The 27,846-nt window shown below is 38.9% G+C and overlaps 3 protein-coding genes across 6 annotated transcripts in view; all 3 read left to right on the forward strand.

Moving 5' to 3' along the window:
* Window positions 1–8,222, forward strand: part of ppp3ca (protein phosphatase 3, catalytic subunit, alpha isozyme) — a 73,618-nt gene extending 65,396 nt beyond the window's left edge. The window contains exons 7-14 of one of the 2 annotated variants that reach the window (XM_017491923.3): window positions 2,175–2,252; window positions 2,458–2,552; window positions 4,108–4,233; window positions 4,328–4,405; window positions 4,626–4,710; window positions 4,823–4,920; window positions 5,337–5,387; window positions 7,409–8,222. In XM_017491923.3, coding sequence (XP_017347412.1) covers window positions 2,175–2,252; window positions 2,458–2,552; window positions 4,108–4,233; window positions 4,328–4,405; window positions 4,626–4,710; window positions 4,823–4,920; window positions 5,337–5,387; window positions 7,409–7,587 — 790 coding nt within the window. In that variant the 3' untranslated portion in view covers window positions 7,588–8,222. The remainder of the gene's footprint in view (window positions 1–2,174; window positions 2,253–2,457; window positions 2,553–4,107; window positions 4,234–4,327; window positions 4,406–4,625; window positions 4,711–4,822; window positions 4,921–5,336; window positions 5,388–7,408) is intronic. The other variant, XM_017491924.3, reaches the window with a different exon arrangement.
* A 2,376-nt stretch (window positions 8,223–10,598) lies between these two features.
* ecscr (endothelial cell surface expressed chemotaxis and apoptosis regulator) lies at window positions 10,599–16,670 on the forward strand. 2 transcript variants are annotated; one of them, XM_017492653.3, is made up of 7 exons: window positions 10,599–10,792; window positions 12,009–12,077; window positions 13,751–13,807; window positions 13,909–14,004; window positions 14,153–14,186; window positions 14,286–14,356; window positions 16,432–16,670. In XM_017492653.3, exons 1-7 carry the CDS (start codon window positions 10,786–10,788, stop codon window positions 16,491–16,493), a joined length of 396 nt encoding a protein of 131 aa, XP_017348142.1. In that variant the 5' UTR covers window positions 10,599–10,785; the 3' UTR covers window positions 16,494–16,670. The 2 variants fall into 2 exon arrangements, with proteins under 2 accessions (XP_017348142.1, XP_017348141.1); XM_017492652.3 differs by having other exon boundaries at window positions 10,602–10,909.
* A 222-nt stretch (window positions 16,671–16,892) lies between these two features.
* On the forward strand, window positions 16,893–27,632 carry dnajc18 (DnaJ (Hsp40) homolog, subfamily C, member 18). 2 transcript variants are annotated; one of them, XM_017492651.3, is made up of 8 exons: window positions 16,893–17,629; window positions 20,108–20,312; window positions 20,406–20,551; window positions 20,868–21,080; window positions 21,454–21,566; window positions 24,547–24,656; window positions 24,934–25,106; window positions 26,256–27,632. In XM_017492651.3, the coding sequence occupies exons 1-8, from the start codon at window positions 17,488–17,490 to the stop codon at window positions 26,378–26,380; spliced, it is 1,227 nt and encodes a 408-aa protein (XP_017348140.1). In that variant the 5' UTR covers window positions 16,893–17,487; the 3' UTR covers window positions 26,381–27,632. The 2 variants fall into 2 exon arrangements, with proteins under 2 accessions (XP_017348140.1, XP_053543643.1); XM_053687668.1 differs by lacking the exon at window positions 16,893–17,629 and adding an exon at window positions 17,663–18,378.
* The last annotated feature ends 214 nt before the right edge of the window (window positions 27,633–27,846 follow it).

Genomic DNA, 27,846 nt, shown 5'->3' on the forward strand with positions numbered 1-27,846 from the left:
CGGGAGGGAGGGAAAGAGAGCGAGGAACACACTGCGACCAGAAGCAGCGTCAACACAGCTCTGCGATCTATCCCACAATCCCCTGGGGCTTTGCAGTGTGGTGTTGCCATGACGACCCACTCCTCCTGCCCAAATTGGAGCGAGAGAGTAAGACAGAGGGTGAGAAAGAGACAGAGACAGAGGAAGCACTATTTTGTACAAGGTTGCAGTAGTGTCGAGATGGGGTTGCCGTTCGTTAAGAGATGCTGTAGCTCAGAGCGGAGTGAGAGAAAGGACTGTTTCACGCTCACTTCCTGGTCTAGATTCTGCTTCTGTCCATGCTGCTGTGTCTCTCACGCACACACAGAAGGAAAGCTAGCTGTTGGCAATATGCGAGCCGCAGGATGAGCTCCTCTCCATTAGATCATACTGCGCGCTCCATTAGCTCTTGACAGGACAGAATTATGTACACTGTTCATGGCGAGCCCTGCGGTTTATTATGTGGAGCTGTAAAAACTCCCTGTTTAACCCAAAAACATTCCCCATAACACCTAGCACACTTCATAATAATTAGTGAATAGTATGTGAGCATTTTACAAGGTGTGTGTGTGTGTGTGTGTGTTTATCTGAAGACTATTTCAAGCATTAAGCTGTAATATTACTGTCAGCATATGTGTAATTATTTGTGTGTTGCCTCTGTGCTTGTGTCATATGCTACTGGATGTGTTCACTGTGTTTAAACAAGTTTCCTCTTGCGGTATTCATGATTACTGAAGACAAAATTTTCTGATAGCTCCCATTTTTACAAGTTTGGACACATTGTTTTCATTTTTCAGTCCATTAATTACTAAAACACTTTCTGTACATCAACAAAAAAATTAACAAACTATCCAGTGTTTTACACACGTTCTTTGGTGGATGAATTTAAATCTTCCACAGTTGTATACTATAAAGTCAAACAGAACTACTACTACTACTACTGTTTAATATGAGTACCATAGTCTTTATGGCACTCATAGTCTTTTAGTATCCATGTGAAATTATCGACTGAGGAAAGGGTGAGAGATTATATTGTCCAACATCATATTGAAACATCTCTAAATCCTAGTGTAATACAAGGCACCCCTGCAGCCCACACAGATACAAATATAGATACAAATGGGAGATGCAACATTTGTTTAAATTAGACTACAAATTTGTTTATATTTTGGGAAATAGATAGACCGCCATTGTCAAGTCCAAGTCCAAGACTAGCCATGATCAAGTCAAGACCGAGTATTAAGGGGATCAAGGCCAGGTCAATATCAAGACCAAATGAAAATGAGACCAAGTCAAGATTGAGAACAAAAACAATCAAATCCTTTACTTCCATTTTATATATGCTTGACCAAATTTATAAATTCTATTGATAATTAGCTCAAATCCTACAGAATCATTCTGGAAAATAGATAAAGGCATACAGTTGGGTTACCAGACCCAAAACATCCATCCATCCATCCATCTTCAACCGCTTACTCCTTTTCAGGGTCGCGGGGGAACCTGGAGCCTATCCCAGGAGGCATCGGGCACAAGGCGGGGTACACCCTGGACAGGGTGCCAGTCCATCGCAGGGCACAATCACATGCACACTCACACATGCCTACCATGCATGTCTTTGGACTGGGGGAGGAAACCGGAGCACCCGGAGGAAACCCCCGCAGCACGGGGAAGACCCAAAACAACACAAACATTATTTGTTACACACACTTGGTCAAGACCAAGACCATATTTAGTATGAGCAATGCCCAAGACAGAGACAAGTTCATATGTAAAGTCCAGTAAGTCCAAGTCACCACTGAAAACATCTCGAGATTGAATTCGTGTCCAATTAGTTTTAATTTTAAAAATAAATAAATAAACAAAGTCATTAGAACATATTTTGTTCTAATGTACAAACAAAAATAATTTTTTTTTAATTATTCCAGCGCATGTTTCTAGTTGAGGGCAGTTATAAACTCAAGCAATGTAGCTAAGGTTGAGGAACTGTCAAAGCCAGAATTCGCAGTTCATGCTGACAGTGCTGACATTTCTACCTTTGGGTATTGTCCAGTGTTTTCAGACCCCTACTGGAAACTTGTCTACATGTTACAGTGCCCCTGCTGACTGCAGCTAAACTACACGCATGCTCTTTCTCTCTCGCTCTTTCTGCCTTACAGTTATCCAGCGGTATGTGAGTTCCTACAGAATAATAATTTGCTATCAGTCATCCGAGCACATGAAGCACAAGATGCAGGGTATGTATGCAGACCCACTCTGTTACACACACACACACGCACACACACACACACACACACACACACACACACACACACACACACACACACACTTTCTTCTTCAATTGATAGTGATATTCATTTGATGACTAGTCCCCCCACCAAACCCCTCACATTCTTGTCCCGCTATCTGTATATGTGTGTTGGTGTGGCTGTTTTGTCACAGATACCGGATGTACAGGAAGAGTCAGACCACTGGCTTCCCGTCACTAATCACCATCTTTTCTGCACCAAACTACCTTGATGTTTACAACAACAAAGGTGGGTGGAACTAGCATTCGTGTCTAAAATATTATATTCTTCACTCCATAATGCACTGACGACATTAAGCAAGTCGCAATAAAAAGCATTATTGACCAATCTGACTGCAGTTGATTGGTTGTATGTGTGTGCATGGAGTGTTATCTGTAATAAACAGAGTGGGATGGAGGAGATGTGTGGGTGGGAGAGACTGTCAGCTTCACTGACTCCATCCATGTGGCTTTATTGCTCCTGATGGAACAGGGTCAGCAGCTCGGGCTTCAGAAGGGGCCATCTAGTGGATATTTCTTAGAATACAACACACACAAGCGATTAAGACGTAAACATACTACTGCACTCAGTGTTAATAAATGTAGACAATTCACATAACACAAGATTTTTTTTTCTCTAAACGTAAATAGCTTTGCAGCCATTCAAGTATGTGTGGGTAAAATCTTAATATATTATTTATGTATCATTCAGTGTCTGTATTTATCTACAGTTATATAGACACAGGAACACTTGCACACCTGCTCATTCTTGCATCCAATCAACCAATCATCTGGCAGTAGCATACTGCATAAAATCATGCAGGGACAGGTCAGGAGCTAATGTTTGGTGGACAGGGGTGAGCATATGAAACTCCACTCAAAGAGTAACCGGAGCCTAGGATCGAACTGGAAACCCTGCAATGCTGAAGTGGTGGCAATGCTATCAACTGTGCCACCATTACACTTGAACCAAGCATGCACACTTTTCATTTCTGTCATTGGTTTAAACGTTTTTCCTTGTGGTCTTCCTTCTGGTCTTTTCATATCAGCTGTACTGTATGTCGGCACATATGGCTCAGCTGAAGATCCATCAAGTGAGAATGAATAGACCATATAGGAGTGACTATTTACATTTGATTTATCTGATTAAGTGGCAGGAGAATGGTGAAGGCTAACACATGCTACTTCTGAGACACGTGAACTGTTGCTCATGCTGCATCACAGTGCCATGTAACACACTCAGAAGAATGTTAGCACATTTACCTCGCACCTCCAGGGTTGAGGGTTCAAAGCCCACCTCCACCATGTGTGTGGAGTTTGCATGTTTTCCCTGTGCTTTGGGGGTTGTTTCTTGGTATTCCGGTTTCCTCCCACAGTCCAAAGACATGTGTTATAGGCTAATTATGTTATGGGCATTGTCTGTGGTGTGTGATTGTGCCCTCTGATGGCTTGGCAACAGGTACAGGGTGTCTGCCGCCTTGTACCCCAAGTTCCAAGCTCCCCATGACCTTGTGTAGGATATGCAGTATGATGAATGTCGCTGTAATTGAGGGAGAAATACAGCACAACCAATTTTGCTCCTTTGGCATGGTCAGGAGTCATATTTGACACACTTGTGCCACTCAGTATCCATTACCATGTTTTACTAGCATTTGGCAGTTGGGCAGGTGCACATTTTAAGTCCTGGTCTTGGCATCCATGGATCATGAACAAATCTGCTGATTTTGCATTATATTTTGGACTTTTTTCATTCTGTAAATGTTGGTATTTGTACACATGTGTGTATTTATGTGATCCCATGTCAGCGGCTGTCCTGAAGTATGAGAACAACGTGATGAACATTCGACAGTTTAACTGCTCCCCCCACCCCTACTGGCTGCCAAACTTCATGGACGTCTTCACCTGGTCTCTGCCCTTCGTGGGAGAGAAAGGTAACTCTTCTCTCTACAGCATCGACATTCAATTGGAAAACACTGATGAAATATATGACCCCTGTAACAATTATGCATAAACTCTCCCCTGCAGTCACAGAGATGCTGGTGAATGTGTTGAGCATCTGCTCCGATGATGAACTAATGAATGATGGAGATGAGATCTTTGATGGTGAGGCATGGCCGTTATATTCTGCACACTGTCCTATCTATTTTCTCCTATTCCCATTGCAGGCTTTGTCTTCTAAGGCGATGTATTCAGAATCCTCCTTGCAAACCACAAGCTCACAGTGTTTTAAGAAGATCGCATAGTGTTTTTGCTCCCATCAAACCTTGCATTTGAATGACTTTCCCAGTAGCAATATAGTCTGAAATCTTATGTTCGCCCACAGCCAACGCAGCAGCTGCGCGGAAAGAGGTGATTAAGAACAAGATTCGTGCCATCGGCAAGATGGCCAAGATGTTCTCTGTGCTCAGGTACGTGAAGGACTTTCAGTGATGAGGTCACTTTCAATATGCTAATCTAAGTCATCGACTCAGAGACTAGAGACTTATGTGAGTTCGTGTGCATGTATATGGCTAAATACAGAGAGGAGAGCGAGAACGTGCTGACGCTGAAGGGGCTGACCCCGACTGGCATGCTGCCCAGTGGTGTGTTGTCCGGGGGCAAGCAAACACTGCAGAGCGGTGAGCATACAAGCCTACACAGGGTCTCTGGGCACTTTTATAAACCTGCGCCTGTCTTTTCCACCTGTCTCTCCATCTGTCTCTCTGTATCCTCTGACACCAGACTTTGGGGTGCTCTTCTATCTATACTACATGCACTATGAGTGGCCCCAAAGCCTGGACTGCAGTGGGTCGGTTTCCCCACAGTGGGTAAACTGGGGTGAGGTGAGCGTCTGTGAGTCTGTACCAGGTTAAGAAGGACGGCCAGGCGTCCGGGAACGTGTGTGTATGCCTGAGGGGTTGACTGGGCTCCATAGTCTGGTTGGCATGCATGCATTTCGCAGGATCGTTGCTACTGGTGCACTACTGCTGCCTGTGCCTTACTGCCGTATGCATGGCTTGTTCGAGTGTAACCGGGTCCCCTCCTCTTCCCCCAGCCACCATTGAAGCCATCGAAGCCATCGAGACAGAAGCAAAGGACGGAGAAGGTAAATTCAGGACATGTATCTGGGCTTAGCGTCAGCTGTTGCATAGCCATGATCAACTCACTTTCACACAAGGACGAAAGCAGTGTAGAGGTATCACTGAGAGAAACAATGCATTGAGGTCTAAGAAAGGGCAAGGCAGATATCTGGGAACCGTTTTAAAGTTGCAGTTTGTGATCTTTAAATGTGTTTCTAGACTTATAATAATAATCTACTTTCAAAAATACATTTTAAAAAAGCTGAGATTCGAGATATTGCCATGCAGCAGCTCTCAGTTTTCTTCATTTCAGATTCCTGTTTACATTTTTTCAGGCCCAGAAAATGACCATGATGATATTTAGCTGTACCTCTTTTCCTTAAAAGGCAAGGTTTCCACAGAGGGGGTGTGGTTTGTTAGGGGGAAGGAGAAGAGTATATATGTTCATTCACAGGCAGAAGAGGACTATGAAAATTACAAACTGCTCCTTTAAGCTCGGTTGCATCCAGAAAGTCAATGACTTTTTATGTCATTTTAAGTTGAGTGCCTCTGGAGTAAAGTATTGTTGCATAAGTACCTTGTGCTTTTGGTGCAGCTGCAGTGGCAAAGGCACAAGTATTTTTTCAGACCTCTTTTTATATTGTGGTCCAAGGGATTGAACTTGGACAGTCTTTCATTTTTATGACTTTACCAGATATTTACAATTGCCCTTTCTCAGTGATAACAGCCAAGAGAATAGGGACATTCACTGTGAAGAATGCATGATGTTTTGAGATGGTGTCTAACACAGACGCATGTTCACTTGAGTCGGTATGTTAAACTCTGCATTTTTCTCGTCCTCTCATGAGGCAACTGTGAGCGTAGCATGTGATAACTGGAACTCTCAGGAACTCCCAGCCAACCAGAGTGTGTTAGCCTTTTCCACAACCTCTCGTGCTTGAAAGCAGGCACACCTCAGTGGCTCACACATGGAAAGGGAACTGATCGCTATTTCCTCTCCAGTCCTGTTTTTGGGACAAGCAGAAAAAGGAAAAAAAAAAAAAAGGCCTGGTAATTGAATACAGACGATAGAGGGGAAATGGGTTTAATATCCTGAGAAAAGATTGTTCTGCAGTGAGTCTTGAAAGCTACTTTATAAATTAAAGCCTATACACAACATTTATTCTTTAAGATAAGAAGTGTAAATAACTAAGACTAGCTATCATCACAGAGTATTAATATCATACTTTTATATTATAATTTAAACACTGATGTTATGTAACAGAAAGTAGTAAGAACTTCAAAATATTTCTTCATGTTATAGGCTTCTGTACTGTATATACAGCATACTACATATCACAGACCACTGTTAATGGGTTTATAGGGAATGAACAGGGCAGGGCCACTATTTTCAAAATTGAGTATTGTTTTGTTCTCCATAAAATCCAATCTGTATTTTTTTTTAATCACTGACTATTGAATTACATGAGGTGCAAAAGGAATGACAAGTGGTGCTCTTTTGATTTTATAATATATACAAAATATTTATACCACAGCACTGATAATTTCTCAGTACTGATGAATCAGAAGGTTTGACTCATTTTCTACAACAGCAGCTCTAAAAGTAGTTCCTGTTGCAAGGTTTATATTAATGTGCTTGCTCTAATATGTAATCGTCTATAGTAAGAACTTACACAGGGACGTCTATGGCAGATGCTCTACATGAACGATTAAAAAATGTGGGTAATCACTGATATGGTGAAGCTTTCCCTGAAAGCTTGTTTTTGGAAGGAAAGGAATCTCCAGCGTCAACACTTTGTAACAGTCAGAGGTACAGTAACTAAATCATTGTTGGCAAGTTGCCGTGGTATAAAAAGAATAAAACACTTTGGGACCTGCTGTTATAATAAATATAACATTGCTTATTTTCCTATAACAGCATGCCCTGTCATGTTTTATTCCTTACATATTACACTTTTTACAGAAAGTATAGTTCGACAGTTCGACAGTATAGTTCCATTAAACATATGGTGTTCTGGTGTTCATTGTGATCTGTGCCTCTCCACAGCCATCCGCGGCTTTTCTCCACAGCACAAGATCAGCAGCTTCGAGGAGGCTAAAGGTCTAGACCGCATCAACGAGCGCATGCCTCCCCGTAAGGACGGCGTTAACCACGTTGGTCACTCCATGGGCAAAATGAACATGTCTGAGGCCAATGGTACTGACGACAACAGCAACATTCAGTGATGCATCAGCCCCCTGCAGTGACCGCATGCCCAAACCTGTGCCACTGTTGGCAGGATATCACCAAAACCTGAAAATTTAAAGCCTCCTGATACCAACCAAACTCAAACGACATAACTATACGTATGCATCCACTACTGCTATGTCAAATTAGGGAAGCAAACTATCCAATTTCAAATCTGTCATGGATGTGGGTGGAAGGCGGTCACTCTTTTCCGCTGCCAGTTTACCATATGCGGGTTTCTTGCTGTTTCGGGCGAGTTCTGCCGCTTTTTGGGTGTGACGAACAGGGTAGGGGGTGGGATTTGCTCGGGAGGGGGGAGTAATGTCAGTCAAGGGCTGAAAGTGTCTTTATCAATTCCTTTCTGACTCCATCCATTCACCAAGTGGGCGGGGACTAGGGATTTAGAACTCTCTCTTTAGCCTGATCCATCGCAGCTCATCGGTGAGGGTGACCAGTCAGTACCAATGCCACGCACACATTTGAATATTTTGATTGATGAGTTTTCTTCATGAGCCCATCTCGTAATGAAATGATCGCACTGTTTGACATGTTTTGCTACTAGTATTAATGAATATGAAATTTGAAATGACTCAAAAATGAAACATTTCTAAGAAAGGACATTTAAAAAGAAAAATATGTACATTTTATTACTTGCAATGCAATCTTACCTGAGTATTTTTTATTTATTTATTTGTTTGTTTGTTTGTTTTTTCTTTGGTAAGATGCCATAAAGCTGCGTGGATGTAAGGTGTAGGGAGCTTGCGTATGTTGGCTATGGACTCCCGCTGTCTTTTGTGTGGAGTGAACAATTGACGATGGGGGAGAGGGGGGTGGGGGGGGGTTATGCAGTTGAAGTTTGACCTTTCGCACCACCTACCTGATTGTTTCTCACCTGCCTGTAACTCGAGAGAGAATGCACATAGTATGTTTCTCAAGCCGAATGAACCTATATATAAGTATAAATATATACATATATAAATATATTATTAATAATAAATGATGGACAATATCGAGGACAATTTTTAACAGCATCTGTGGTATGGAACGCATCAATGCATGCAATTAAGTTCCTTATTGATATGTGAAATTATAATTGTGATGTGTTTCAATATAGTAGATTTGAATTATTTCCCTCTTCAGATTATATTTGTAAAGTTCAACTTTGTTTTTTTTTATATCTATATACAGTATATATATGATTTTTTTGTAAACTTTTCTTCTGTCTTTAATTTATTTAATTTTTATTTTTTTATGTTATTTTGTTGGTTGATTTTATTTTTGTATTGTTTTTGCTGTACAGGCACCGATGCTCTTTTTGAGGTGTTAAGCTATTGTGGGGTTTTGTTTTGTTTTTTTGTTTGTTTGTTTGTTTGTTTGTTTTTGTTTTGTTTAGTTGGTGTAAAGAATGTGTTCAATAGTGTGAATGAACATATTACTCAGTGAAAAGCAACATTCAGGCTGCCAAAGCATGATCGCATGGTTTATTCACATGTAAACAAATTGGACACGCTGAAAATCCTGTGTCTCACTTTGAAGGAAAACTATATTCTCATTATAATTCTTGATGATATCCTTATACTTCTTATTCTTACAATTAAGCTTACAGTTCTTTTCTCCACTGTTTTCTGATCCTTGTTTGGTCCAGATGTGGTTTATTTCAGAGAAGGAGTTTAATGGATTTTAACTTGTGACTATTTTTTCTTGCAATTTTCTCTTGAACTAAGTTTTGGCATTTGACTTCCTAAATGATAACACACATTGTAAGCATGCCCTATGGGACAAATCACTTTTTTTACTCTTGAATAAAATATGCATGAACTACTGTGTCTGTCGCTATTCTATTCCTGAACCATGTATTTTCCTAAGCATGGATAAAATATTTTGCCCCAAGAGACTATCTGCCAAATGTAAATATGCATAAATTTAGAGGAAATCCTACACAATCGCAATCGCAATCGCAACACTCCCACAATCGTGTAGCTGTTTCCAGTGGTGGCTCGTCCATTGGGACAGGTGGGGCAGGACCCAACCATATACTATATTGTGTATATCAGTCATTCAACAAATGTTAATCTTCATGTGCTGTTGAAACACTAATTAGCTCTTTTGAGTGTCTAACAAAATTTTGCTATTAGACTGATATAAGCCAATTTGCTCACCTTTCTAGATGTTGTGCAATAGTGGGGCCATAGAGTTATTATAATAACTAGTGGTCAAAAATGGGAACTTCAACAAGCACTAATAAGGGCCCATTTGGACAAGAATCACGCTGCCCCATGCTCGTTCTATGCATGTTTTGTTTATGAGAGCCAGGAGTCAGGACAGTTAATAATAATAACAGTAATACTTCAGTGTTTATCTCACACACTGTGACAATGGTAACAGGAACAATACCTGCTTTACACTGTTATCTATCAATTTCCATAACTAGCTAGGTTGTTAATGTAATGTGTCTTTGGAGTGCAATTATCAGCAACCAGAATCCATCATACCTGAAGCTATGATTGAAGAATTCGCACATCTGAAAGATAAATGAGCCAAATTTCTTTAGAAATGAGGCAAAATAAACCTCATAAAGTGAGGTGTCAGAAGTATGTCAGTGATGTTCAGTTTGATCAACTAAGGGGATCAACTGTTTGCTGGATTTTAGACCAGACTACATCTTTCTGTTCTCAATTGAAAACTGGTGTACAGTTAGTTTGTTCAAGTTCATTCAAGTCCCTTTGACTCTCAACTGTCTGTTATGGAGTTGCTCTAAAAATTAACTAGCCTATAGCAGAAGTCAAGTATTATAGCCTTTTGTTTGAGGCTGTTAATCATTATAATGTTGTCCTGCTTCACCAAAAACTATAGTCATGAGCCATTCCTGACTGTTTCACTCTTTTGCAGAGAAACCACTCCCTCTTATCCAGGCTGAAGCACAAACATAAGGCCAGAGAGTTGCTTTTCCATGAGAACACTACATCTGCTTCCTCCAATTCTTTCAGAGGAAGCTATGGGTCACCGTCAGAGCCACAGCAGTCTCTCCCTGAAACCAGGAGTAGGCACGAATACACTCACACACACAGTCAATCACCAGGATACAACCACACTTTACACCATCTTGTTCCTCCCATCAGGAGTTGCACATTGCCGTGGACTCACTCACATGTGCACACTTTAAAACTTGACTGCACTGTCTCTTTTAATACACATCTATGCCTGGTGAGCTTTAATAGTCAGCATTTTTCTAGGAACACACCTAAAACTCTGTGGATAAAGCTATGGCTCTACTCTTATATCGTTTTATTGTCCTCTGTATGTCTGTATCGCTTGTTGCAGGTAAGTCTAAAACATTCCTATTGACAGAACTTCATTACATAGTTTAATCTAGTCTCTGTACAACAGAGATGCCAAGAGGAAATACTTACGATAAATCTAACTCGTTTAATGATGGTTCTCAATGAGAAAATGACAAAAATATAGACATAGCTACATTATCTTTAAAAAAAACAAACAAACATGACTATTAGGAAAGATTCATTGGGATTACATTCTAATTTGTGAAGACAACCGGGTTGGATGTGGACATATGCTAGTAACAAATTCCTCATATCGGCAACCAAGATTTAAATCCACAAACTAATAAGCAGCTCTGCCACCATGTACTGTAAATGCAATTTGTGAAGTCACCATTGAGTGCTAACAGTTTATAATAATAATAATATTAATGAGTGACCTATATGGGCTGAGCAGACAATAAAATGTATGGCATTCTGAGTAAACCTACTGGATGTTGTCTGAATTCTGGCAAACAGACAAAAAAATCTATTGTGTTTTGAACAGGATTAGGTTTCTTTGCCTATAAGTATACTTAGGCACCTCGACTTCAAGAAACCATAAACATATTTCACTGTAATGATGTGGAAATGTTTTTAGTTATATTTTGAATCTTGCCTAGACTATCTTCCTCCAAAGATAATCTTGTAAAGGAGCCAGTTTAACAAATGTAGTGTTTGAAAACTGTATAAAGAGGTCTAAAACTTTGAGGTGTGATTTAATCACACAATGAATGTTACACTTCAATCAAGCTGTTGGCAAAGCTGTGTGCCATAGCAAAATGGATATAAACCTAATCAGTTTGTGTGTATTCAGATAATGTCTGTCAAAATGTCCATGATTCTCCGCCGCCACATACTGAATGGAATCTTTCACTATTGCTTTTTTAAAGTGTGGTCAATATTAGATTAAAGCATCCATATGAGGCTTTGGAGAATCTTTTGGTGGAAATACGTTCTTGCAGAAGAACATTTTGTATATCAGATGTCCGCTCCATCAAAAAGGTTAACGTCATGCGTGATGACATGAAATGATAGTACATTTATTCAAAAATTTCAATATTATAAATAAGCATACAATATGTTTTGCATTCTTTCCACAGTGACTGACGAAAGTTCAGTAACTGAAAACCCAGTAAATACAACTAATATGAATGTAACACAACAAACAGGTAATACAGTACCATTTTACATAATTTAAACTGCATATGAATAACTTATAGTCCTTTCTAGACTTACAGGGTCAACAGAGTATTAAAAAGTTGGCTTCATTTTCTTATTAATGACCTTCAGCAGATTATACAGTTTGACCTGATTTTTTATGTTTGAAATATTTGTGGATAATGTCAGATAGAGGTTGCTGTGTATTTTAGTTTTATTAAATGTGCTACTTTTTAAGATAAGCTGAAAATGTTCAACCTTCTTTATTTGCTTCTTTCTTTTTTGATCCTCCATTCTTCTCCTTAAAGCCATATATAGCAGTCTTTCAACATGTTGTGGTTTGATATGTATTTTTAAGTCTGGGGTAATAAATGCTAAAGACATTTTTATACAATGGTCACAGGTTGTTTTTTTTTGTGGCTTAGTCATCATTATAATAAGATACTTTACATTTCAGTTTCACAAGACATTAATACTTCTAGTGGCCTTAGTGTAATCTCTCCTCCCAACTTACCAGGTAAACATAACAGATGTGCAAGTTACCCATGCCATGGGCACTGACACACCCCGATATCATGACAGACGCTGGCTTTTGAACCTGATGCTGATAATAGCTTTGTCTAAATAGTTTTGTCTAAAAAACTATTTAAATGTTGACTCGTCAGACCACAAAACACGATTCCACTGTGCTACTGTCCATCTCAGATGAGACCGAGCCCAGAGAAGTCAGCGGTGCTTCTGGACAGTGTTGATGTATGGTTTCTGCTTTGCATTGTAAAGCCTTAACTTGTATCTGTGGATGCAGTGGCGCATGGTGTTGACTGACAAAGGTTTACCAAAGTATTCCCGAGCCCATGTCAGGATATCCTTTACAGACTCATGACGATTTTTAAGACATCTGAGGGATCGGAGATCATGCTCATTCAGAAGTGGTTTTCGGCCTTGCCCTTTACTCGCAGAGATTTGACCAGATTCCTTGAATCTTTTAATTATATTTTGCACTGTAGAAGAAGAAATTCCCCAAATCCTACCACTGGCAGATTGGCAAGCCTCGACTCATCCTTGCACTTAAAGGACTAGGCATTTTTTGGAGGCTCCTTATATACTATGATTAGACGATTGCCTCACCTGTTTCACATCACCTTCTTATTTCAACGTGTCACATCGCTATTAGTCCTAAATTGCCCTGTCCCAACTTTCTTGGAACATGTTGCATGTATCAATTTCAAAATAAACATTTATCATCAAAAAAAACTACACAGTTCATTAGGTAAAACATCAAATACCTTGTCTTTATACGTGTTTATGTTTAAATACAAGTCAAAGTACATTTACAAATCACTCCTCTTTGTTTTTATTAGCATTTTCCATACTGTCCCAACTTTTTCGGAATTGGGGTTGAATATTAATGGATATACATTAGCAGTTTGTAACTGTCATATGAATTAATGCCTTTCTTCTTTGTGTTTTACCTGTATATGTAGTTATCTGTAAATGAGCCATTTAAATTAAATTAAACAATTAAACAATCCAATTCAATCTTAAAACAATCAGTGCAGAGTTAACTTATACTATACAGTATAGCATTCACCCTTAAACTACTGCCCTGTAGGTAAAATATCAACCTCGTAAATCCCATTGCACTGGATGTAGTCCAATCTGTAATGTCTTCCTTTATGTGCAGGTGATGGTGCTAAACCAACACAGACGCCAGACAACGGGCTCACAATGTTAGCCTTTGGTAGGCTGCACGTGCAATCATGGGATCAGGATTGTTCAGAGATATATTTCAGTTTCACGTTTGTAATGGTATTGTTGCCTTTTTTTGTTGCTTTTGGGCAGGTGTGATGAGCTTCATTCTCATTTTGATCATTGTTATGGTGATCTTGGTAACAGCTGTTAACTTCAGAGGACAGTGCGCTAATACAAAGGAAGAGGGTGAGATGCTCTCTCTCTCTCTGTGTGTGTGTGTGTGTGTGTGTGTGTGTGTGTGTGTGTGTGTGTGTGTGTGTGTGTGTGTGTGTGTGTGTGTGAGTGTTCTCCCACAGTTTTAATGGAAATAATGAGGATTTTATCTACCCTGTAGGTGTCAAAAACTACGTCTCTGTGATATCAGAAGGGTATGAACTAAAACTCAAAAATGCATTTTTGAATATATGTAAGCAGATCATCAGTTACATTTTTAAATTATATTTGTGATTTGTTCAATGTTCTTACAGTCATATAAGCAACATGGGAGAGAAGGAAAGCATCATGCTTGTCTCCATGAGGACAATAAACACAGACACTGGTAAAATTTTATCAAATACAGTGAAATACTTTCAGGGCCATCTTGCACAGTCAAACTCCATTTGTGTGTGTGTGTGTGTGTGTGTGTGTGTATATATATATATATATATATATATATATGCATGTCTTTGGACTGGGGGAGGAGACCGGAGTACCCGGAGGAAACCACGGAAGCACGGAGGGAACATGTAAACTCTGCACACACAGGGCCACGGCAGGAATCGAACCCCCAACCCTGGTGGTGGACAACAGCAAAAGACCACATCAGGTTCCACTCGTGTCTGCCAATAACAGGAATCTGTGGCTATCATGGGCATAGTCTCACCTAAACTGGACAGTTGAACATTGGAAAAAGACTCAGTGATATTTTTTCCCTAATCTTCATCTGTTCAGTTTGGGTGAGTCTGTGCCCATGTTTTTTTTTTATAACATCAAATGGAGTACTAAATCTGGAATGGGACATTCATAAGCATATATAGGTGTGCTTATGTATATAGTATAACTGGTTAAATTAATAGGAACACGTGTAAACCTGTTCATTCATGCAATTATTCCAATCAGCCAATGAACCTGGAAATGAAGATTGGAAAAAGACCAGGCAGTATTTTTAAATCCTTAACTGTCCGGTTTCAGTGAGCCTTTGCCCACTGTTACCTCAGATTCCTGTTCTTGGATCACCTGTGTGGTTTGTGTTACCATAGCCTTCCTGTCAGCTCAAACCAGTCTAGCCATTCTCCTCTGACCTCTAATTTGGTAGAAATTTACACAAATTGTTCTCTGAAATGCTTTTGTTAGGGTGACCTCTTTTTCCTGGACATGTCCTCTTTTTCGGACCTTTAAAAAGTGTCCAGCCAGGAGTTTTCGGGATTCGGCTTTAGTTTCATTGTGGTTCATTTTGGTCCAATACTGCAACATATTTGCGCATATTTGCATTGTTTTAACCCCTCTCTGTAATTCCCGCCTTCTCGCACACCAATTGGTTGGTTATAAAAGGCTTGCAGCAACTATTGGCCAAATTCCTGCCTCTCAACCATTAGCCTTCTCTCAGAGAAAGCATGAAGGTGAAGCGTTGTTGTGTATGACATCAAACAGTTGCTTGACAATAGCAGCAAATGACAGCTGTCCTGAGTCAAAACAATTCCCATAGCCATATAAGATCATTTTTAATTTCATGTTATCACATTAATTTCATATTACATGGTCATTCAAATGTGTAAATGATGGCAGAAGGTACTCTCATGGCATCTGATACTTTATTTTATTCCATGGACATTCAAAAGAATGTGGGAAAAAATGTGAAATGTGGGCAGAGTGAAACCAATTTAATTACTCTGTATTTATGTGATGCTAACAGTGTCTTTTTCAGTGTATTAAGTAGTATCATATAGTAGTAACTCTGTTTTAAACACTATTAAGGCACACACACACACTCAAAAAAAAAAAGGGAAAAAAGTGTCCTCATTTTAACAAAAACAGAATATGGTCACCCTATAGCTTTTGTGATGTAATGTTACCTGCATCAGGGACAGTGATCTTTAACTTATTTATTTGTTAGTTTATTTATTTAATTAATTATTTAATTAAAACAAATCCAAACATTGAACATGTTTTAAGCGCTAAATAAAAGTTTGTTTTTTTAAAAATCTTTTTTCTTGACTTTATTTACATATGTGACCTTGAAGTCATCCAAAAAAAATCTGATTACATTACTTTCATATTGTGATACTTGGATTATGTTACTGATTGCATTGTTTATGAAGTAATTTGTGAATGTAACGGAATACATTTTTTAAGTAACCTTCCCAACCCTCACAGTGTTCTGTCAGTAGTTGGGATCTACAGATTCAGTGTAAAATCTACAGACTGATCTGCAATTTCTCAGATCAGCTCATCTGGCACCAACAACCATGCCATGATAAAAGTCACTGAGACTATATTTTTCCCCATTCTGATGTTTGATGTGAAGATCAGCTAATGGTTTTGACCTGTATTTGCATGGTTGTATGCTTTGCACTGGTGCCACATGATTAGCTGCATCAATGTTTCTTTCTTTCTTTCTGTGTTCTACATTTACAGACACAGATTCACTGCGGATCTCCTCCATTTACAGTGCAGCACTGGACAACGAAGACCAATAGCTCAGAATCAGAGTAGGACTGATTCAATTCACTGAACAAAGCTGCCTTTTCAAGCTACTTTTCAGCAATAACAGACCACAGTATTATTAAAATGACACAGTTCTACATTGTTGTACAATTTGTCTCACATTTGCAATTTTTTTATGCAAAATTAAATGAGCACAAAGAATAAGCTAATGAACGGTGAATGTGTGATGTCTGAATATTCTTTTTAAACAGCTCACTGGACAACTCCAATGACCTCTATTCCTCTAACCGCTTTAGTCTAGACTCAGTGTGAAAATAAGAGATAATAAAGCTTGGGTTTTTCTGTAACATTTTCCTGTTACATACTAAATATTTGTATTTTCTTTTCAGTGTTAAAGCCCGAATGTTTCACTCAAGAAACGTTAAAAGAAATGTTTCTAAATAGTCGATCCACTGTAATAAACGACACTGGAACACACTGTGCAGTGTGCACCATATAAGGGCAATCTTGGCGCTTTTGGATTGGTCCTTACTCTGCTTCCGGTTCCGGTTAGCGATGGCGGTTGCTAGCTACCGTTATTTAGACACTTAGTTTTCTCGCTTATAATACGGTTATATTTTGAAAAGAGGAAAAAAAGAAAAAACAATATGTGACATTGAGTTTCAGAAATGATATTTCCTGTATTATGTACATAGGAATGAACTGTGTGACAGTGACAGCAGTTAAAATAGTTGTAATGTTGCCGCAAATCGTTAAGTAAGCTGCTGCTCGCTAGATGTTATTAGCTTGTTAGCTATTTGGCGTCTTCACTCAATACTTAATGCTAACGTCCACCTGCGTTACCTGATGTAAATTTGCTTATTAAGGTTATTTTCGGCTTTAGTGTCCACGTATGGGAAATAAAAAATTCCCGGTTTCCGTGTTGTGATTCGTGTTTTTGGCAGCCTGTTATTGCAGCTGTCATTCGAGTGTCCGTCTTACAGAGAAGTACAGTAGGCAGTACCATTATCTGAAGCAGCTGTGGAGATGCCTGGGTTTGGATTTGATAAAGAAGAATCGGACAGACTGATAGAGAAAGCAAAGCTATGTCTAAGATCGGGGCAGAAAGAGAAAGCCCTGCAGATGTTATATGAAGCACAGAAAATATATCCCAGCACCCGAGCCCGAGGTGAGTAACCCTAGGATTTACACGCTGGCACTGAAATAGAAAGTGCAGCGTCTAGATATAACAGCAGGTCTCATGATCAACGCTCGGCTTAGTTATCCGTTTGGGTCTTGCAGTAGTGTTTCCATTGCCATACATTGGATTATTATGCGTTTGGTTGGTTATTCAGCCAAGATCCGTATGTTAAAGGCAGATAAGCTGCTCTACAGTTTAGGTCATATGTTTACATACGCCTTGGGGAATCTGCAGAAAGTTAATGATTTAAAAGGATATAAGAGGATAATAAGAACTGAATTTACACAAATTAACCAGGTCAAGTTTTCATACCCCTTTTCCAGCAGTGGCTATATGATGTTGAGATCCATCTTTTCACACTGAGGACAATTGAGGGACTCAAACACAACTATTACAAAACGTGCAAACATTCACTGAAGCTCAAGAAAGCAACATGATACATTAAGAACCAGGGGGGTGTAAACTTTTTAACAGGATGATCAGTGTAAATTGTTATTAGTGAATATTTGCACCTTTTGTAATAGTCGTGTACGAGTCCCTCAGTTGTCCTCAGTGTGAAAAAGAAATTTAGCCGCTGTTGGAAAGGAGTCAAATATGCAGAAGATGTTGGAAAGGTAAAGAATGTGCAGGAGCTGGAGGATTTTTCTGAAGAACAGTGGACAGTTTAACTGCTCAGGACAAACACGGGACTCATGAACAACCATCACAAAACATAAAAACAGTCGTGGGTCATCCAGGTAACGACACGGTATTTATTAAGAATTGAGCGTGTGTAAACTTTTGATCTGGTTCATTTGTGTAAATTATTGTCTCTTGTGGACTATATTTAAACATCTGTTATGTGAAAGCTTATTTAGGGCTGTACTAAGTAAAATAAATAAATAAATAAAAAACCAAAATAAAATTTTTATGATCCGTCTTGTGTTTTTTAATTTTTTTATTTTTTATTATTTGTTTTCTTGTTTTTTTTTTGTTTTTTTTGTTTTTTTATAAATGTTTTTAACATTTTGCAGATTCTTCAAGGTGTATGTAAACTTATGACCTCAACTACATGTAGCAGTAAACACAACTTAATATTTGTGCATTTATGAGTATAATCCAGTTATATTCAAACATTAGGTTTTTTTTAGTTAATGTTATGATGCTGGTCCGATACTAACATTGCACTAATAACTTTCTGCAATTTCAGAGACAAAATTGTCTCAACATAATGGATCGGATTAGAAAGGATCAAAAATACAGTCTTATACCAGGCCGATATCAACACTGATATCCGATGCTCAGTTTTTTATTTCTTACATCCCTTCTTTCCATCCACTTAACCCAATGCAGTTGTATCATCATAACAGCATTTTATTCAATTTACTGTTTTAAAAAAAGACATTTGGCATTATATTAAAGCTATTAACCTTTAGAAACCCATTAAATTTCAATTCAGTAATAGCGTTTTATTTTTTCATCATAATGATTTTTTTTAATGAAAGTGCAGACTATACAAGTGCATCTATAAAAATTAAGATATTGTGGCAAAGTAAAATTTTTTCCCATAGTTTAATTCAAAAGTGGAACTTTCATATATTCTAGACTCATTACATGTAAAGTGAAATATTTCAAGCCTTTTTCTGTTTTAATCTTGATGATTACAGCTTACAGATCATGAAATCAAAAATCCAGTATCTTAAAATATTAGAATAAAGAATTTATAATACAGAAATGTCGACCTGAGAAGAGCTCTAATCAGCTAATTAACTCAAAACACTTGCCCACAGTGCCAGAACTACTAACTGGTTTGCTGACCATATTATTACTGTTATTACAAAGTAACCTGGGCTTCCAGAACACCTCAGCAGTGCCACAGGCTGATTGCCTCCGTGCCATGCCCCACTGATGCAGTAATTCTCGCAAATGGAGCCTCGACCAAGTATTGAGTGCATAAATTAACATACTTTTCAGAAGTTCGACATTTCTGTATTATAAATTCTTTATTCTAATATTTTGAGAAACTGGATTTTTGATTTCATGAGCTATAAGCCGTAATCATCAACATTAACACAAAAAGAGGCTTGAAATATTTCACTTTGTGTAATCAATCCAGAATATATGAAAGTTCAACTTTTTGTATTAAATTTCGGTAAAAAAAAATTAACTTCTCCACGATATACAGTTTATTATTATTATTTTTTTTTAGCTGTGCCTGCGTGTATATGTCATGGATACCATGTCGTGGAACCACACATTTTAGAGCTTATTCAGCACAAATATGTACATATTTCAGTTCGTCATTAATACCGAGGTGCTCTCGTAGAGAACGGCAACTGATTGACTTGCCATCACCTATCCAGACATTTTTGGCTTTTGAGATGTCCAGTTTAGCTTAATGTTAATACTTAAAATGTAAAACGTCCTGTGCACGTCGTGAAAAAGCCATCTCACTTATCCCATCTTCCTCTCTCTATCAACAATTAGTCCTCATTGATGCTATTGTGAAGAATGGGAGTGCAGCCGCCCCAGAAACTGAGCGTACATACACACCGCCGCCTGGGTGGAGGAACATGGACGAGGACATCCCCGGCCGGCGGCAGCACCAGCGTTACAGCGCAGGAGACGCGGGTGAGGCACCCAGAGATGACAAGAACAGCTATACTGAAGAACAGAGGCAGGGAGTCCTAAGGTTCATTTCTTTATCAGCACACACTGAGACCTTATTCTAAAGTATTACTGTGTTTTTGTTAGTGACCCAGACACTGTCTTTGTATAATGCCAGGATACAGAGATGTAAGGATTTCTATGAGATTCTGGGTGTGCCAAAGGATGCCAGTGATGAGGATCTGAAAAAGGCGTACCGCAAACTTGCACTACGCTTTCACCCAGACAAGAACTGTGCTCCTGGAGCAACTGATGCTTTCAAAGGTATGAATCTGCATTCAGCAATGCCATTTGTTAACATGTAGAGCTTGAATTACACAAGCATTTCTTTTTCATGGACTGCCTCAACAGGTGCTGCAGATATAATGTTAATATAATGCTGGAACATTCCTTTAGCTCTATACAAGACAGTGATGTACATAGCACAATCAGAAACCACTTAATTTGTATTTTATGTATAATACACGATGAGAGATTGTATTACAATCCTGTATGATGCAAATCCTTTTCCTTTTTTGTGTGCTATAATCTTAGTTTTCCTGTACTAGCTGTGTCTTACACCTCTTGCTCTTTTCGGCAGCTATTGGTAATGCCTACGCAGTGCTGAGTAACCCAGAGAAGAGGCAGCAGTATGATGAATATGGAGAACAGGGTGCCGCAGAGACAGCTAGTCACTCCTCAGCCCAGCCTCGTTACACTCACACACGCCACCGAACCTTCAACAGGGACTTTGAAGCCGACATCTCACCAGAAGAGCTCTTCAACATGTTCTTTGGTGGCAGGTTTCCAACAGGTTAGTCCAAATGTATTAACTGCATTCCATATTTCTAAAGTGCACTACAAGGTGTATGATGATTTCTTTAGGATGTATGTACAGATATTTTTCAGACCTGACAGCTAGATTAAGATCAGGGCTGTAGAAAATGTTTTCACTCAGGAAGCTATGCAGTATTGAGCTACTAACACTAACAGGACAAAAACTAAACAATATTATAATACTAGAGGTCACAGTGCCACATTTTATCTGCAGTGTAGGCATTATGTAATGCAATTTTTAAAGCAAAGGACTATTCTCTTTTTGTCTGAATAGACAGAATTTAAGGTGTGTGTGTGCGCGCATTCAGATTTGTTCAATTTGTATTGAATTTTTTATTGTATTACTACAGGAAACATTCATGTATACACAAACAGAGGAGCTTCCTATTCCAATTTCTACCAGCCACGCAGACGGCGTGTGTACGAGAGACGGGAGGAGGAAGTACAGGAGAACCGCAGCCAGGTCTGTCACACTCAATATCCATCCAGTATCTCCTTCCCAACTGATCCCTTTTGATTTTTGCTCTCACAACTCTTAATCTACCTACAGTGGTGCTTGAAAGTTTGTAAAACCTTTAGCCTTTTCTATATTTCTGCATAAATATCATCTAAAGCATCATCAGATTTTCACACAAGTCCTAATTATAGAAAAAGAGAACCCAAGTAAACAAATGAGAAAAAAATATTATATTTGGTCATTTATTTACTGAGGAAATTGATCCAATATTGCATATCTGCGAGTGGCAAAAGTATGTGAATCTTTGCTTTCAGTATCTGGTGTGACCCCCTTGTGCAGCAATAACTGAAACTAAACTTTTCTGGTAACTGTTGATCAGTCCTGCACTTTGGCTTTTAGCTCATTTCTCAGTACAGAACAGCTTCAACTCTGGGGTGTTGGTGGATTAAGGTCAGGACTTTGATTTAGCTATTCCAAAACATTATCTTTATTCTTCTTTATCCATTCTTTGGTAGAATGACTTGTGTGCATAAGCCTCTGGTATACTTAGTTTTTTTTTACAAATACACTAGTGTATTTGACTTGTATGCATACACAGGTGGGTGACGCATGTGTATTATGACAACTTACACTACCCCTCCTGGCCTACAAGAGTCAGTACAGAGCAGTAAAGCAGGTCTTGAAGGACGACAACGAAGAAGAAACATAACAACGTGAAGAACAATGGATGACAAAGACATGTTGCTTCACTTTTTGTTAATCGAGGAAGAAGAAATTAAAAAAAAAAGAAGAGTAAGAGAAGATGGTCTGTGTGACCACTCAACCAGAAAAGAGCTTGTACTCCATTCTCTTCTGTTTATTCAAATTTTTTCTTTGACTACCTTGAGAATCAACGGCCCTGGGTCACTGTTACCACCTTGTGGAACAACTAAGTAGTGCAAAAAAATAATTAATTGCACATGTGCAACCACTGGTTAGAAAAATCTAGCGAGCATACTCTGCTGATGACAAGATCTGCAGCAAGCATACTGTACGCTGTTCCTAGCGTATGTGTAAAAAGTGAAGTATACTTTGGGCTTTAGGGTCATTGTCTTGCTGCATGACCCACTTTCTCTTGAGATTCAGTTCATGGACATATGTCCTGACATTTTCCTTTATAATTTGCTGGTATCATTCAGAATTCATTATTCCATCAATGATGGCAAGTCGTCCAGACCCAGATGTTTAGCAAAACAAGCCCAAACCATGCGACTACCACCACCATGTTTCAGAGATGGGATGAGGTTCTTCTACAGGAATGCACTGTTTTCCTTTCTCCAAACATAACCCTTCTCATTTAAATCAAAAAGTTCTATTTTGGACTCATCAATCCACAAAACAATTTTCCAATAGCCTTCTGGCTTGTCCATGTGATCTTTGAACTGGAGAGGGGCAGCATGTTCTTTTTGGAAGGCAGAGGCTTTCTCCTTGCAACCCTGCCATGCACACATTGTTCAGTATTCTCCTGATGGTGGACTCATGAATATTAACATTAGCCAATGTGAGAGAGGCCTTTACTTGCGAAGAAGATACCCTGGCTCCTTTTTGACCTCATGGACTATTACACGTCTTTCACTTGGAGTGATCTTTGTTGGTTGACCACATGTAGGGAGGTTAACAATTGTCTAAAATTTCTTCCATTTGTGCACAATCTGTCTGATTGTGGATTGGTGGAGTCCAAACTTTTGAGAGATGATTTTTTTTTTAACCTTTTCCAGCCTTATGAGCAACAACACCACTCTTTTGGAGGTCCTCAGAAATCTCCTTTGTTCCTGCCATGATACACTTCCACAAACATGTGTTGTGAAGCTCAAACTCTGATAGATCTCTGTTCTTTAAATAAAACAGGGCACTTACTCACACCTTATTGTCATCATATTAATTGAAATCACCTGACTCTAATTTCACCTTTAAATTAACTGCTAACGTACTTGTTCACATACTTTTGCCACTCACAGATGTAATATTGGATCACTTTCCTCAATAAATAAATGTCCCAGTACAATAATTTTGTCTCATTTGTTTAATTGGGTTGTCTTTGTCTACTTTTAGGACTTGTGTGAAAATCTGCTGTTGTTTTAGGGCAGATGTATACAAAATTCTAAAAGGTTCACAAACTTTCAAGTGCCACTGTATATCCAGAGTTCGAATTAGCTAATCCTCCTAGAGTGGCCGTTACACCTCGGGTATGCATTTATTTTGTAATCGTTCAACGGACAGGAGTCAATTATTCCACTTATACCACAGTCACCACACAAAATATTCTTCAGATTTTTTTTTATTATTATTATTTTTTTTTTTCAATACAACTGTCAGGTTTTTGTCCTTAAAATGCTTGTGTGTGTGTGTGGAATTTATTACGCAGCCAATCTCAAGCCATTTTAGAACTAGTTACAGAGGCTTGAAACATTGAGATGCGTGTATTGGAGGGAGTGAGAGGGAGAGATTTTTATTACTGCAGAAAATGCAACAAACAAATAAATAAATATTGATATTTGTTCACCGTATTTTCTGCCTCATTACTGCAAGCACACGTGCTCTTTTTTTCTTCCCCCCTTTGCGCTCTCTCTCTCTCTCTCTCTCTCTCTCTCTCTCTCTCTCTCTCTCTCTCTCGCGCTCTCTCTCTCTCTCTCTCTCTCTCTAGCAACTGCATATCAATGGCTCAAGGCTCCGCTTCGCCTTGTGGTTGAATTACCACTTCATTATTTTTCTAATAATTAAATGGCCCTTTGTTAATTATTACCTTAGCTACTACTACTTTAGCTGTGCAGTTACTGAAAAATAAATGCACATCTCATAACACCTGTCAGCCAATCAGAATCGAGAATTCATCAGCACTCCTAATCCTTTTTGTCAAATTAAATAGTTATTAGTTGTTGATTTCTTTTTTTTTTATTTTTTTTTATTTAAGACTTACAATAGTTTATACTGAATTTATGTTTTTTAGAATACATTCACAGCCTTCCTGCAGCTTCTGCCTGTTCTGGTGCTCATCCTCATCTCTGTAATAACCCAGCTGATGGCCACTAACCCCCCTTACAGCCTCTTCTACAAACCGTGAGTCTGATCTTTTCCTTAGACCTCACTCAGAGCAGTGCTGATGGGATTACAGTATGCATGCTTGATATAGACATTGTAAACACAAATGTCAGGCTGGTATCAAGAGACTGATTTCTTATAACAACGGACTACATGTAAGTTTCAAAGTCGATGCCATGATGTATGGGAAAAACTTTGGGACTGGGTTATCATACTGTGAATTTTTATTACCATTGAGGAATAATTTGGTTTCAATAGTGGACCACACTGATAAAAATGTTCTGTTGTCCTATAGGTCCATGGGTTTGGTGGTGTCCAGGGAGACACAGCACATGGGTGTACAGTATTATGTGGATAAGAGCTTTGAGAAGGAATATCATGGGGTGGCTCTGGATGAGCTGGAGAAGACCATTGAGAGTGATTACATAGACCATCTACAGAGCAGCTGCTGGAAAGAGAAGCAACAGAGTGAGTATGCTCATCAGTATGTTTGTATTATCAAATTCTCTTCGGCTCTTTGCAATGTGGTGGATGTAAGTTTCACTCTGACAACTTGCATCATTTAAACTATTAAACTTCATTTGAAGTAGGGATGCAATTTACCGAATGTTCAGCAACCAAAATTATTTGGCCGAAAATAGCTGAAAAAGCACTTTCGGTGTTCGGCCAAATAAGTGAAAAGACCGAATAAATTTGACTGAACAATGACCTGTTTGATGACGCGCCAAATAGCCTAGCAACCAGAGTGAGATGCGCGAATTTCACGACCTCCACTTCTGGCAGTGCACTCGGAGTGATGGGGGTGCGCGCATGCACGAGCTACGTACACGAGCGCATGCTCTTCGGATGTTGACAACCGTGACATTGTTTACTGTGGACACGTGCGTTTGTTTTGTTTCTGTTCCGGGGTATTCTGTCACGTTGCGAGACGTAAGGGAGTAGAGTACGGAAGCAGGTAAAGACGTATTTATTTAAGGAAACATAACATTAACACCGTATCTAATTATACTATATCTACTATAATACTCCGCGAGGTTTACAGGGACCTGAGCGGTATATATCTCTATCTCTAAAAATTCCTAAAACAAGCACTGAGTAGCACTGAATAGCAGGTATACAGGGTATGCATGTGCATATCGATCCAGCTTCATCTTCCAATACATTTATATATTATGTTATTCCATTGCATTGTTCATAATTGGTAATGCATTTTAAGCCATATAGGCTAACACCATAATTGCACAGAGCACTGACAGTACCGAATATGCTTCATCACATCACATGGCAGGGGTGCAACCTGGTCAGGGCAAGGCTTTTTCTTTAGCCCCAACTAATTCTCAACTTGGAGCGGTTTGTCACTATGTAACAGAACGTCAGTAAAAGAAGACAGCAGCAAAGAGTAATAACACTCAAGGAAAGTTTATGATAACTCTAACTTTTGGTCTGATCATACACTGACAGCTAAGTTACCACAGCTTCCTTAAAACAAAACTTGCTGTGGATGTATTTGTAATGTATTTCTCAAACATACATTATTTATGAGCAACAACCAGTTTGTGTGACAACTTGTTAGCCGGCCATGTCCTGTACTAACCGTGTTGTTTGTGCACCTCTCAGAGTCGGACCTAGCTAACCTGGGTCAGCTTTATCGTGACGAGCGGCTGAAGCAGAAAGCCGAGACCATGAAGCTAGACCACTGCGAGAAGCTGCACCGCTTTGTGGGCCGTCAGAGGGGCAACTAAAGGAGGAAATCCTCGATCAAAAAACACGGTCTTAGCTAGACATAAGATTTTAGTCTCTGTGATTAATCTCTGCAGTGATTAATCATGTTATTTAGAGAGAGAGTTTATTGGAAGTGTGGTGCCTTTTAGCCCTGCTGAACAGGTAAAGGTACCAGCATGACGAAGTGCACTGGAGCTGCTGGAAGTAATCAATTCGGTCAGCTTTTTGCGACAATGAAACGTAGCCTCATCACAGAGGACATGGTTTTTGTGTATTTGTGCCAGAGCTGGGTTTTACTTCCTTACATTAAGGAATTTAGGCTCCAGGTGCACTGATACTTGCTTAGATTCTTCTGTACATGCTCTTATTTGAAATAATATGCCTGAGTTTTAGTAGTATATTACATAGTCTTTAGAAAATAATTTAATTTATTTCATTGATTCATCTTATTTATTTTTCTTTTCATGTGTGCAGAGTTACATTTAACTGTGGAGTTAAGTTAAACACTAGTTGTTCTTTTTTTTGTTTGTTTGTTTGTTTGTTTGTTTGTTTTTGTTTTTTTTTTTGGGGGGGGGGGGGGGGGGGGGCTCTGCTCACCTAAAAAGATGAATGCAAAATACACAGCCCTAAACCGCTGCTTTTAAAAGCTGTTTCAGATTAGAGCGAGGTGTCCACATAACAGTGAAATTACTTTACTATATTTAGTTTCCTTAGCGATGTATTAATTAATGCTTAAATCTTGGTGTCACAGGGCATTAGTATTTATTATTCTTTTGTGTTGTGAAGAGAGGAAAAAAAGTCATTTCTATGCTCTGAAAACCTTGTGAAAAGCCCTTATATTAGTCATCATTTTTAAATATCTATATTTACATATTTTAGGGAATTTCTTTTCTTTTTTTGAGTTGCATGTAATCCAGTGGGAGTTTTATTTTGCTTTGTGTTGCACACAATGATCAACGGTCAAAGATTTCATTTAGACCTCATGCTTTTCATCTAAATTAACTGCAAACTGTTACTGTTTGAATTGTAGACATGTTAATATGTTGTACCTCATGTTAAGTCAACACTAATCCTGAAATTTTGAATGTGAAAACCTGTTTATTAACCCGGCACACAGTAAGGGCTGACAGCTACGCTGAATGCTCAGCAGTGCAACACAGTGTTTGGTCAGTTGGTGCAGAGGGAGATTTTGTGCTGGTTTAATAAAACACTCAACAGTCTCTTCTCCTCCTGAATTCTACAATAAAGATACCACATGGTTCTTCTAAACAACCTTTGCAATTTCACTCTGCCCTGAAGTTGTCGTAAATAACATGATGAACTGAACATGATCATCACACTGACTTGGGGAATGTCTTGTAGTAAGCTTTGCAGATCCAGTGACAGAAAAAGTTCTGCCTCGACTTGCATGCAATCATGGAAATGCTTCAATCATCCAAGAAACTTCACCAGTGCTGCTGAATGGTGGGAAATTCCTGCTATCAAA

Source organism: Ictalurus punctatus, chromosome 18 (genome assembly GCF_001660625.3).
Source record: "Ictalurus punctatus breed USDA103 chromosome 18, Coco_2.0, whole genome shotgun sequence".
Taxonomy (NCBI): domain Eukaryota; kingdom Metazoa; phylum Chordata; class Actinopteri; order Siluriformes; family Ictaluridae; genus Ictalurus; species Ictalurus punctatus.

What these genes read in the sequence shown, in the direction of transcription:
- ecscr (XM_017492652.3), top strand. Translation starts at nt 10,852, where the DNA reads ATGGCTCTACTCTTATATCGTTTTATTGTCCTCTGTATGTCTGTATCG. An exon ending in GTCTGTATCGCTTGTTGCAG is followed by an intron (nt 10,910 to 12,008) that starts GTAAGTCTAAAA and finishes TTCTTTCCACAG; the next exon opens with TGACTGACGAAAGTTCAGTA. An exon ending in GCTCACAATGTTAGCCTTTG is followed by an intron (nt 13,808 to 13,908) that starts GTAGGCTGCACG and finishes GCTTTTGGGCAG; the next exon opens with GTGTGATGAGCTTCATTCTC.
- dnajc18 (XM_017492651.3), top strand. Translation starts at nt 17,488, where the DNA reads ATGCCTGGGTTTGGATTTGATAAAGAAGAATCGGACAGACTGATAGAG. An exon ending in TCCCAGCACCCGAGCCCGAG is followed by an intron (nt 17,630 to 20,107) that starts GTGAGTAACCCT and finishes ATCAACAATTAG; the next exon opens with TCCTCATTGATGCTATTGTG. An exon ending in CTGGAAAGAGAAGCAACAGA is followed by an intron (nt 25,107 to 26,255) that starts GTGAGTATGCTC and finishes TGCACCTCTCAG; the next exon opens with AGTCGGACCTAGCTAACCTG.